Below are 13,120 nucleotides of genomic sequence, written 5' to 3'. Positions count from 1 at the left end.
TTTTTTTTGGTGTGTGGGGTAAGAGTTTGACCTTCCTTGGTTGATAATACATCCCTGCTGGGGATTCATATCAAATGAGTTTCTTCTCCAAGTGTACTCAGTTTGAACTGAACATAATGAAAGCATTATTGAAAAATGTGGGTGCTTAAAAAATTATTAGAGTAAGGGCTGGCCAAATAGCTCAGCGAATTAAAGCACCTGCAAGCAGGTGCAGGAGCCAGGGGTTTCATCCCTCCAGACTGCCAAGCCAGTCCTGTCCCCTGGGGTGCGCTGAGACAGCAATTGAGACAGGGTGTGGTGTTGCACACCTGTAATCCCAGTACTTGGGAGGCTGTAAACCAGAGAATCACTATGAGTCTGACCTAGTAGTGAGACCCTGAGCACCCTGTAGATCTTCCGTAAAATACAAAAAAAAAAAAAAAAGAAAGAAAAAAGAGTAAAAGACATATTTCTATTAATCCCATTTGAAATACTCCCCTTCACTTTTAACACAATCATTCTATTTTCTTGCTACTTTATGAAGCAGCTCTGGAAGTCCTCTTTCACAAGTACCTTTCATTGTACCGTTATGGTTCTGCTGTGATGTCACAAATCTATTCAAAATATTTAACTTCATGGTCACTTTGACTTTGAGGAACAGCCAAAAGTTGCACAGTGCCAGATCCCATGAGGACAAACAATAATGTTTTATGAATCTGCCTTTCTGTTGGAAAGCTCATGGCAGTAGTGTTCACTGTATTTTTGATCCCACCATTTAAAAACTTGTGAAAGAGGACTGCTGCTAGCACTGCTACTGAAAGTGGCAAGATGATGGAATAATTGTGTTCGACGTGAGGGATTTTCAGGGGAATTAATGGCAATGCATCCTTACTGCATTTTAAAAAACTATAAATATGAACTATTTTTGATCACTCCTGTATTTTGGTGTAGCATTTCTGGTGTTTTTTTTTTTTTTTACTGTGTATTGAACTCAGGACTTTGTGCTTGCCAGGCAAGCACTTATTCTACCAGGCTATATTCCTGGCCTGGGTAGCATATTTCTGGATCTCCTTTAATTCAGATTCCTGAGTGCTGACATTTTACATTTGTTTACTCATGCTATTAGTTTACCTCCTTTCCTTTTGTTACCAGGGTTTGGGGATATTGGAGTCTCCTTTTGGAAGTGGTTTCTAGGTTCTTTTTCTCCTGAGCAAAGAACAAGCCCAGAGGTTCCTTCCTTTCATTAAAGGAAAGGAAAGAAGCAAGCTCTGCAGAGTGTTTGACCAGATAAAAGTAGAAAAGAAGTATACTCCACAGCATGAGGGTGGACCACCATGGAGTGGGAACACAGTGGCAAAAACTCATTGTATACTGTGCTTTTGTATCACTCACTCAGCTGACATTAGCTATCCTATGGAAAACCTCATTTTCTCACAGAATGTCCAAGTGCAGGGCTTTGGAGCTGTTTTGTACACCTTTCGAGATTTTATAATTAACAGGTCATACCAACTTCCCTAGCAGTTTTGCCATGATCAAATTTCCTGGATCACCTCCTCTTCTTCCTTCTTTGTATTGGGGGTTGTATCCAGGTCTTCCTGTGTGCTAGGCAAGCACTCTATCACTGAGCTATATCCCCAGCACCCTCCTCCCCACAGCTCTTGATTGACCCCAGTACCATAGTAAGTTTTTTTCACAATTAGCTACAACCTCAGCCTTTTCTTTATTTTGAGACACGGTCTCCATGCTAATTTGCCCAGACTGGGCATGAATTTGTGATTCTACTTCAGGCTCCCAGAGTGTTGGGATTATAGGCATGTACCACTATAGCCAGCTAGCCTGTCTGTTTTCAGTGACCTTGACAATTTTGAAGGTGCAAGCCAGTTTTGTTTTTTATTTCTTCCCCTGTACTGGGGATTGAAACCAGTGCTCAAGTTGCCCAGGCTGGGCTGAAACTTGTGATTATCCTGCTTTTGCCTCACGGAGTGCTAAGGTGACAGGCCTGTGCCACCAGGTCCAGCACTAGTCAGTAATGTAAATGGGGGGGAGGTACTGGTTATTGAATTCAGGGTCTTTCCACTGAACTGCATCCTCCAAACCCCTTTATTTTTTATTTTGAGACAAGGTCTTGCTTCAGGTCAATGCTTTTATAGACTGTCCCTCAATATGGATTTGTTTGATGCACCTTCATGATTAAATTCAGGTTATATAAATTTTGGACACGATTTTTATTCATGTATTTTTCTTTGGGGGCACGATTAATACTATTAAAAGAAACTGAAAAAAGAACTACTAAAAAACTGCCTAGTGGTTTTTCTAGCACCTAGGAGTCACATGATAATCATTTACCCTATTTCTGTGGGCATTAATTTAATTTTTGTGGTGTTGGAGATTGAACCTTGGGGTCGGGGAGATGGTTCAGTAGAATAAGTGCTCCCCTGGCAAGCGCAAGGGTCTGAGTTCAATCCCCAGTTCCTAAAAAAAAAAAAAAAGAGAGAGAGAGAGAGACTGAACCCAGGGCCTCCTGGTGAGTTCAATAGTGCTTCACTGAAAAAAAAAAAAAAAAAAAAAAAAAAGAGATTGAACCCAGAGCCTCCTGGAACCTGGGCAAGTGCTTCACTGAATTATTCCTTCAAACATGGACAAATTTATTTGCATAACATAGGATGATATCTGCTGTGCTTTCCGATGATCCAGTCGGTATTTTATCCCATACTTAAGTTTGTACTGCGCGATGTAAATACTTTGTTTCCACTTGCGCTTACGTCTACTTGGCTGACACAGTGTGTTTTCCAGTGCTAAATAGTATCCTTTTGTTATATTGTTAGTTACTTAATAAATTCCTGCACCTTGCCTAAGACATATTGTTATTATTTATGTTTCTGTCTTCCAAACTGTTAGTCTGTTTAGGGTAGGTAGCATCATGGTATGTTGTTTCTTTGTCCCCAGTGTCTGGCACATACTGGTTGCTTGAAAAATACGGTTTGAGTTAGGCACCTGGTGAAGATAAGGACCGCAAGCTGGCCTTGGGAGGGCACTTCCCGGTTTTAAAGGAAAGTAAGGGCGGGGACTGTGGAAAGCTCGATCAATTTGGAGTCACTTTGAGAAGGAACTCAAGGGTCTCAGCCACCTCCTTGAAGGCCGGGACTTAACGCTTTCGCAGGCTGGGGAAGAAGCTGGAGCGGGAAATAAAAAACCGAACCAACAGCTCCCGGCATTCCCCGTGGGCGGTGCTCCCCTTTGACCCCGTGCTCGCGTGCTACACATCCGGGCTTCTGTTACTAGTGAGGGGAAGATGGCGGCCGCGGCTGTGGTAGTTCCCGCAGAGTGGATAAAGAACTGGGAGAAATCAGGGAGAGGCGAATTGTGAGTATTTGAGCGAAAGGCGGGCGCTCGGCCTGGCCGGGTTAGGGTATCAGCACCACTCTCAAATAGGGAGGGAGGCCGGGGAGAAGATGGGCCCCCTCCCCCACCCGGGCGGCGGGCGTGGATGGTTGACTGGGAGTTTCGAACTCTGAGATGATCTGTCCTGGCAACCGGGTCGGCCTCCTCTTCTTATCCGACCTCCTTGAAATCCCAGTTGCCTACAGTAGCCTGGCTTCCTTTAACCTCTCAGCTGAGCTCCCAGTTTGCCCCTGCGGATCTCAGCTCGATGTCTTTTTGTCCCCCTCTTCGCTTGCTCCTTTCTCTTTATGGGTTTGCACTGGAGCGATTCGGACTTGCCATCGCTCTCTGTCCCATTTCTTCACCCAGCAGCCCTTTGACTCCGCAGTTTGGAGCCTGGCACCTCCTTTGCCCAAAGTCCGAGGAGGGCGAGCTGTCCCGGACATGCTTCCCTCCTCTCCACTCGCCGCCAGGAAGCCCGGGGCGTCGCCGAGGTCCCCGCCTGGCACCTTGCGTCCTCCTGGGCAGCGGTGTCGGGGACTGTCCCGGCCTTGCGTGGCGCCGCGGGGCGTGGGGCAGTGTGGCAAGGATCGCCGCTTTCCCCGAAGACCAGCCGGCATTTAATTTATTTATATATTTTCCTCTGTCTTTTCACCTTAGAGCTATTTCGGGTTGGAGTCAACTTTCGTCACTAAATGTTTCCTAAGCCCCATTTTGTCCTGGAACTATAACTAGTTTGGTAACTCTCCAAGCTTCTTGAGAACCTAGGGTAACACGTTTCCATTAGTCATAAAACTTACTCCTCCCCTCTCCCCTAGTGTAATAAGGGACAGTAATTTGCCATACCGGCCGTTTCCTCACCCCGAATTTCGGCGCTCCACCCGCCCCTTCCGGAAAAAAAAGATCGGTTAAGCAACAAAACCACCGATTTCAAAACATAATTTAGTGGTAATTTATTTCTCTAAATAGATTTGTCAGCTAAAGCTGAATCCTGCATGAGATTAACTTGTCAAAGTCATTTTGGCCCTCTCGACCGCATTTAATTCTTTCAGTAGCCAGTTTAAGGTTGCCAGTAAGAAAGATACTATGAATCTTTTACTTTGTTACTTAGAAGTGCGCGTGCCGCTTGTTGCCTGCTACTGCGCTCGTAGTAGCTGTTGCTAGCCTGTATGGCTTTTAAATCCCCCCAGCACTGTTTCATAAAACTTAACAGTGTGAGCTCTAGAATTGGATTGCGTGAATAAGCGGCTGCCTTAGCCACTTAACTAGCTGAGTGACCTTGGGTAAGTTCTTTAACCACTTTGACTGTTTCCCCTTGAGTAAATTGGAAATAATAAGTACTCTCCTCAAAGGATTGTTGTGAAGACTAATGCCTGTAAAGCACTTGGCTTATAGTAAGTGCTCAAGTGATAGCTATTAAAAGTAATATTATTACAGCCTTTAGAATATTTAAACTTCTCAGGACAGCTCCTACACTGAAAGACTGTACTACTCAGGTTAGCAATTAATTGGTCCGTGACTCTTTCATGTGTATTTACTCTTGTACACTAATGAATTGAGAGGCTCTTGAAGAATAGGAACTTTCTCATGTCTTTTGGTCCAGCATCTCACCTCCTTTTAGTGCATACGTCTAAATGCTTATTGGTTTATTAACCAAGACTTTTGATATATTTATGTATGTACTTCTTAGTGAACAGCAGTCAGGTCTCTCCTGTGCCAGAGGTTGGATGGCAAGTAAATCAATCAAGATCATTATCTTAGGGTAATCACCCCCAAACCGATAAAGCAGTTTATTACTGTTTTGTTTACTTTTAAAGTCAACTCATTTATTTAGGGGCTGTATTCTTGGTGGGTTGCTCAGCTTTCTCCTTCCAGCTGCATTTTTTTTTAGGTATTGGGGAAGTGATGTGATTTACAAGCTCAGTCCCAAGCTGCTGTTTTTGACAGTTATTATTATTGCTTCCACCTTAGAATGACAGGTATTTGGGCTAGTAGATGAAATTCTGCTTGGCTTCTCACTGGCAGTGGTTGGAGAAAAGCTAAGTGATGTAGGTGGTCAAAATGGTTGGTTAAAGTAGTTCACTTTATAGCTATTTACTTGGTTTGACCCACCTTAGTTCCTGATAGAAGAGCTGCTTAAAGACTGTTACTAAAAATAAATAAATAAATACTGTTACTAGGATTTAGAGATGTATGAAAATGTTGCATGGCTTGTGGAATGTATTTGAATTATAGTAAATACAAATTAATCTAGTCAGCTTTATAATTATATTCTGTTATATAAAGAGGTTTAAAATTATATGACAGAAGTGAAATATTTTTAAAAGTCAAACTTCACCACTTTTATTTATTTGACCTATTTTTTTCTATGAAAACTTTACTGCATGTAGCCTAATGAGAATTTTTGGACCTTGCTAAAGGTAGTTGTTAGCATATTCATTTTGCTAGAGTAAATGATTTTGTTAATATATTACAAAAAATCCTTTGTCTGAAATTAAAGCGTCTCAAATATAAAAGAACAACAGGAAATAATTAAAAACAGAGGTAGAGTGTCACCAAATTATCAGTGAATCCATTTGGAGATGGGTTTGGAATATGACATATTTATAATTGTATCTTAGGTGCATTTTTCCTTTTTAAAGAGAAATTAGCAGAGATTTATTTATTTATTTATTTATTTATGTATTTAGCTAGCGGAACCAGGGATTAAACTCAGGCCCTTGCGCTTGCCAGGGAAGTGCTTATTCCACTAAGCCATCTCCCCGGCCCCAATTAGCAGTTTTAATGACAGAAAATTTTCTTTTTAAAAATGTAAGATGTATTTCATGAGCTTGTGAGTTCATTTCTTGTCTGTCACTGCTTATCAGCAGCGTTCTGGGACTGGTAATCAGCTTCAGTGTCATCATGTTAAACGCAACATGAGATGTATGGAACATTTTATAACTTTCAAAGAAGGCAAATCCTTAAATACCTCATAAAAAGTAACTTCTAGATAGGTCTGGGTTTTGAAGAGTAAGTTTTGTTAGGTAATTAAAAAAGTAGAATTGTCGTTTGTCAAATGGTCCATCTGCCGCATACCTAGGTACCCTATAATATTTAGAGATACTGATTATGTTTTTAATATTAAATTATAGAACTCCTAAAATAATCTTTTATCACAGGGGCAAAAAAGAGAACTACCAAAATGTAAATGTGTTCTTTTCATTAATTAGAAGTTTCAATATGAATGCAGATTTTGAAATTTTGTATGTATGTAAGACAAGGATGTAATTGTCTTTAATTTTGGAATCTGTGTGTTAATTTCTTGATTGTTTCGTGTTAACCATAGGACTTGCCTGTGGTTTAGGAATAGACTTGCATGTACTGTTAGATCTAGTGGAGAACTTTTAGTACAAATCATTAACACAATGAACTTTGTAATTCTTTGTCATAAACAACCTTTAAAGGATGCTTTATGGTCTAAGTTTTTCTTTATTTTTTTAAATATATTAGTACTCGGTCTACAGGGTCTCACTACACAGATCAGACTTGTAGTGATCCTTCTGTTTTCAGCCTCCCAAGTGCTGGGATTACATGCATGCACCACCATATAATGTCTGATCTGAATTTCTTGGAAAGAAGTAGGAAGGGAGATAGAAACAGTTATACTACAAATTTTTAAATTTTGGTGCTTGAGATTTCCCCCAAGTTGCTCTAAGTTCAGCTGAAACTTATGTAGGCTACTGCTATATTTGTTTAAAAAGATTTCATAATGCTTAAATGTTAAAGTAGTGTAAGAGCTATTCACATACTTGTGCTTCTTCCTACTGTAAGTGCAAGAACTTTTATTAATTTGCCTTTTTAAAAATTCCTGTTTCTTCATAAATGTATATTTCAACAAGACAAACAATTATTTTGTCTCCATTCACTTTTGTGATCTATGTCTTTGTTCTGAACACTGATGACTGAGGTATTGTTTTAGTTAACATATATAACCTTTTTGGGCCCGGGGAGATAGCTCAGTAGAATAAGTACTTGCCTGGCAAGCGCAAGAGCCTGAGTTCAATCCCCAGTTCCAAAAAAAAAACATATATAACCTTTTTAAGAATTAAGTGAGGCGGGGGGCCGGGGAGATGGCTCAGTGGAATCAGTGCTTTCCTGGCAAGCGCAAGGGCCTGAGTTCAATCCCCGGTTCTGCCAAAAAATAAAACTAAAACAAACAAACAAAAAAATTAAAAAAAAAAAAAGAATTAAGTGAGGCATAGATGAGCATCAGCTGTTTATAGGTGAAACCAGGTTAATGTAAGCATAATCAAGTAGTTTGACTTGTGTTTTGTTTCTTTTTTGTTGGAAAATAGGGGAGCGAATAAGGTGAAAAGCTAAATATCCATGTTATTTCTGAAGTCTTTGGAAGAATGTAAGATATTTTATTCAGTTTTTCATAGATCTTTTCACAGAAAGTAAATTCTGTCCTTATTCTCAAGGATCCAATACAATATCTCCATACTACCACAAATCTGTCTTAAGAGTGGGTAGTAGTAAACTCAAATAAATAAATACACACACACACACACACACACACACACAATTTTTTTCTTTGAGACAGAATCTTGCTATGTAATTTAGGCTCATCTCAGACTCAAGAGATCCTCCTTCTGCCTTAGCCTTCTGAGTGTTGGGCTTGCAAGCATATTTGGCCTTTGAATGTTACTGAGGGATTAAAATAATAATTTGATTTTGCACCAAGACAGAAAATTATGTTACTTTTTAAAGACACATTAAAGTGGGCAATGGTTGGAGATTGCTTTGTTTGCCCCTCACCCTAATAATTTAATTACTAAAGCTGACATGTGTAGTAAGACAAATTTAGCATTCAAAAAGAATTGTTAAAGATATTTGCTGCTCTTAGTGGATTGCTTATCAAAAAGAGAACAGATAAATTTACACTACTCATTGGAGAAAATTCTCCCCGTCTATAATTAAGGAATAAATCTTTTATAATAGGGAAATATGAGTATTTGTCATGGAAGTGAATTGCCTGAATGTAGTAACCCACTAATGATTCTGGACACAGTTTGAACAAACTTTTGAAATATTAATAACCAATGTAAATATTATAATTTGCATCCTTAAGAATGTGTCCTAGTGACTGACAATATAGTACCATATATCAATTATTTTAAATTTATATAATGGTGACTATAACATCGGAAATCTTATTAAAGAAGATGTGCATTGTTAAAATAAGTAGAACATGAAGCTATTGAGAATGTAGGGAAGCAAATGCATTTACCATAAAAAGAAAATTTTAAACTGGGCTGGCCAAAGAGCTCAGCAGATTAAAGCACCTGCTTAGGCAGACACAGTGGCCAGAGTTCAATTCCTGCACTGTGCCAGCCCCAGCCCTGGGGTGTGCTGAGCCAGTGATTGAGACTGGGCATGGTGGTGCACCCTGTAATCCCAGCTCTTGGGAGGCTGAACACTGGCATATCACTGAGTACCATCTATGATCTATGTGGTGAGACCCTGTAAACCTTGTACTAAAATACAAAAAAAAAAAAAAAAAAACAAACCCAATTAAAAACTACAAGAAGGAAAATTCGACCTTGCATTTTAGTGGAGTTACCACAAAGGGAAAGATGAGATACTGTACTTGATTCTTTTTTTTTTTTTTTTTTGGGTGGAACCAGGGATTGAACTCAGGCCCTTGTGCTTGCCAGGGAAATGCTTATTTCACTGAGCCATCTTCCCAGCCCCCTATTTTTAGTCTTAAATGTTATTTATAAGGAGATTCTGTAAGACTAGAAATAGTATATCTAGCTATAAAAAAGAGTAAGAGATTTTTGTGTATCTGGGTATGGTGGTGCACCCCTGTAATCCCAGCACTTGGGAGGCTGCAAATAGGAGAATCACTGAGAGATCTATGTAGTGAAACCCTGTACTGCCGGCCCTGATTTCAATTAAAAAAAAAGAAATTTTTGTGTATGTATTCATTGGTTTTGTTTTTTAAAACATCGTTGTGCAACTTGTAAGAAATTTTTTTTTCTAAATCACGACATTTCACAAAAAATACATAAAACCTAAATGTAGAGCTTAAAGTATTGATGTACAATGCACACATAGTTAACACTCAGGTCAAGGCATTATTACCTTCTTTCCTTATTAAAGCAAAGCCTTCTTACCTCCTTTTGATAACCATTATCTTGAAACCTAAGGTTTTCTTCTTCCTTGTATTTCTCTGTTGTTGTTTTGGGGAGTGGCTTTTTGACACGTTCTCACTATGTAGTGCAGGTTGGTCTTGAATTCGCTTATGTGTCCCAGGTTGTCTTTGATCTCATGGTGATCCTTCTACCTCAGCCTCACAAGTGCTGGCTGGGGTTACAGGTGTGTACTATGATGCCCAGCTCTTCCTTGTTTCTTTTTACAGTTTCACTAGTAAGTTTGTTTTTGAGCTTCATACAAATGAAATTGTAAGATATATATTCTGTCTGGTTGCTTTTGCTCCACAGTTATATCCTTAGGATCCATCTGTATTGTTGCATGATTATAGTTTGTTTTCTAGTTGCATGGCATTCTATTATAAAACTATGTACTTTATTTTATTTATTTATTTTGTATTTTAGGGAAGGGTCTACAGGGTGTTTAGGGTCTCACTACTAGATCGGACTCATAGTGACCTGCCTGCCAGTTTACAGCCTCCCAAGAGCAGGGATTACAGGCCTGTGTTACCACGCCCAGTCTCAATTGCCATCTCAGCATGCCCCAGGGATGGGGCTGGCAGGACAGGCCTGAGGATCAAACCCTGGCCCCTGTGCCTGCTTGCAGGCCCTTTAATCTGCTAAGTTATTTGGCTGGCCCTTTTATTTTTTTATGTTATTGATGAGTATTTAAAAATATTTTTCAGGCCAGTGAGATAGCTCAGTAGAATAATCACTTCCCTGACAAGTGCAAGGATCTGAGTTCAATCCCCAGTTCTGCCATTGGGGATACACACACACACACACACACACACACACATATTTTTTTTTTCCAGCTATTGACAGTACCAATAGAAACATTGTTATGAAATTGTCTTGTATACAAGCCAAGATTGGAGTGTATACTCAAGTGTCCTGAGTTATAGATTACATGTTATTAACTTCAGCTCTATTAGTGCCAAATTATTTCTGTTTTGTTTTTGCGGGACCAGGCAAGTGCTTATTCTACTGAGCCATCTCCCCAGCCCTGCCAAGTTATTTCATTACATATTCTTATCAACAAAGTGAGAATTGACCTTTTTTCTTTTTTCATTAACAGTTGATATCATCAGACTTTAGAGTTTTTGTTAGTATGATATGTGATGATATTTTGTATTTTATTTGTTTTTTTATGTATTTGGTTGTTGTGAGGTCTCACTATACAGCTCAGACTCACAGTAATCCTCCTGCTTTCAGCCTCCCCAGCACTGGGATTATAGGCGTGGGCCACTATGCCTGGACTCTGGCTGGCTCAGCTCTCCCTGGGGGGCAGGGCTGGCAGTGATATGTGCTGGGGATTGAATGGCAGTCCTTGCCAAAACAGGTGCTTTAGACTACTGAGCTATCTCGCTGGCCTCCATAGCTTGTATTTTCATTAAGCATCTTTTTTATGTTATTGATCATTTAGAGTTCTGGTTTCTTTTTATTTATTTAGTTTTCTTTATTTTTTTCTATAATTTTATTGAGAAACAAATAACAATGAGACAGTTTCAAATCAAATTGGTAGGACAGTTTTCAATAATTAACATATTGCATACTATCTTCCTAGTGGTTATTTGCTGTACAAGATGCAGATATGATAGCCTATTTACAAACACTATTAGAACAAATCCCTCTGTTCATTAAGAGAATGTAACTATATATCCTATTTTTTTTTGCCTGTCACAATAAAGTTTATTATGAAAACAGGCTGGTATGGGGACATGGGGACAGATAGGTACACCTGGTTGCGTGGCTCAGGTGAAATAGTGCGGCTTCTTCACATTGATGCCATACTCGCTGAGGGCAGGGGTCAAGTCCTCCAAGGTTAGTGTGTACTTGCGGTCCTTGCTTTTGCTCCGGGAGCTGCCCGAGTCCGTGCCCTTCGTTTTGCAGTGCTGTAGGGCATCATTGGCAATATCTGAGATGAATTTCTGGGTAGCCAGGGAAATGAGCCGAATTATGCGTGGGTCTGAAGCTTCAAAGCCAGCACGGTTCAGATAGTAACCAGTCACTGCATCTGGGATCGTGGGCGTATAATCCTCCAACTGCATCAGGAAGTCCACCAGAGGCGTGCTGGACACCACGGGCTTCACATCTCCATTGGCCGCGCTCGGCAGTACATAGACCCTGTTGGACATTGCCCCCTCTGGGGGCGCCGCGCCGCCCGCTGACACTGAAGCAGCCCCGCGCCGCTCTGCCGGCTCGCCAGCCCGCGCAACCACGGGTCCCGTGCCCGCAGTCGCGGCTCCGACCCCAGGCCCCCCGGCCATCCCCGCAGGGCTGGCCTTGTTCTCCGCAGCGGTGCTGGTAGGCAGCACAGCGGGCGCCGAGGCTGGGGCCGCCGGGCTGGGGCTGAGGCGGCGGACGCTGGCGCCACCTCAGGGTCCGCGCCGGAGCCGCTGCAGCTCATCGGGCCGGTGGGAGAGGCTGCGAACCTATCCTAACCATTTTGAATACACAGATACAAAATGGATATTCATCTGTATCCCCTTTTTTGTTTAGTTCCGTCTTTTGAATATTATAGGTGTGTTAAATATTCTAAAAGAGTCCAGTAATCCATAATAGTATTGGGTCTTCCTCTTGACTGGCAGTGTCAGAAATTGTTGACCTGAGTCCCCTACAGCTCAACATAACAGCATGGCTTTACTTTTTATACTTCATTTTTATACTTTTCTGCTGGAGGTTAAAGACCAAGATAAAGCAAGACCTGTGCAACAAGAGTTGAAGCTTTTGTATCTGATAAGGTCAGTGAAATCCCCTCAGGATTTATCCTGAGATCCTGTACCTCAGATTGTGAGTTCTGGTTTCTTCATCTGAAGAGCCTCTTTATGTCACTTGCCTACAATTCTGTTGTGTTTTCATTTTTTTCTCTTTGTTTGTAGAACTTTATTATACAGTCTGTATTTGAACACTTTTGGAGTTGCAGTATGCTGTATATGTTGCCGTTGTCTTATTCTTTGGCTTGCATATTCACTCGCATAATAGTGACTTTGTATGAACAGAAATTGTTCATTTTAAAGTCATTTATCATTTGATTTATGGTTAATGCCTTTTTCTGTTTAAGTCATCTTTCTTGACTCAAAGTTTAGTGAAGCCCTTTCTGTAATCTGGAAATTTAATTTTTTTTTCCATTTTTGAGTTTTATATCTGGTGATGAGTTTTGCTGTGAGGTAGGGCTTACAATATATTGTTGTGGTTGAAATATATGAAGAAAACATAATCTCACATAGATAGGTACAGTGGTAACTCAGTTGTTCACAAAATGCTTTTGTTAGCAATCTGATTCACAGACAGAAGTGTTTGGCAAAATTTAGTTGTTTTGAAACTACATTGGGTGATAAACATGACTATGACCTGCTTCCCCATACAAACACAAACATCACCATCATTTCCAAAATTGTAGAACAAATTATATTCTTGACCTGAGGTAGGGTGATGGTGCATGTTCTTTGATGTCATGACAAAAATCTGTTAAGTGGTGCTTTGGAGGGCAACCTTGTTGGGTCCCCCTTCTGTTCCTCTGTTAGAAGCTTTCTTTCATCCAATAAATCATCATCATCATC

At 40.4% G+C, this 13,120-nt stretch overlaps 1 protein-coding gene and 1 pseudogene across 6 annotated transcripts in view; one reads left to right on the top strand and one right to left on the bottom strand.

Annotated features, from left to right (window-relative positions):
- The first annotated feature begins 3,245 nt into the window (after positions 1-3,245).
- Positions 3,246-13,120, top strand: part of Thoc2 (THO complex 2) — a 143,152-nt gene continuing 133,277 nt past the window's right edge. For 5 of the 6 annotated variants that reach the window (XM_023706333.1, XM_023706330.1, XM_023706334.1 and 2 more), the window contains exon 1: positions 3,258-3,342. In XM_023706333.1, coding sequence (XP_023562101.1) covers positions 3,272-3,342 — 71 coding nt within the window. In that variant the 5' untranslated portion in view covers positions 3,258-3,271. Of the gene's footprint in view, positions 3,343-13,120 lie in introns of all 6 variants that reach the window. The other variant, XM_023706332.1, reaches the window with a different exon arrangement.
- On the bottom strand, positions 11,234-11,967 carry LOC101575941 (annotated as a pseudogene).

This window comes from Octodon degus, unplaced genomic scaffold (genome assembly GCF_000260255.1).
Source record: "Octodon degus isolate 3935 unplaced genomic scaffold, OctDeg1.0 scaffold00251, whole genome shotgun sequence".
NCBI classification, from domain to species: Eukaryota; Metazoa; Chordata; class Mammalia; order Rodentia; family Octodontidae; genus Octodon; species Octodon degus.
Note: the sequence above shows the minus strand (reverse complement) of the source record. Positions and strands in the feature narration are given on the sequence as shown.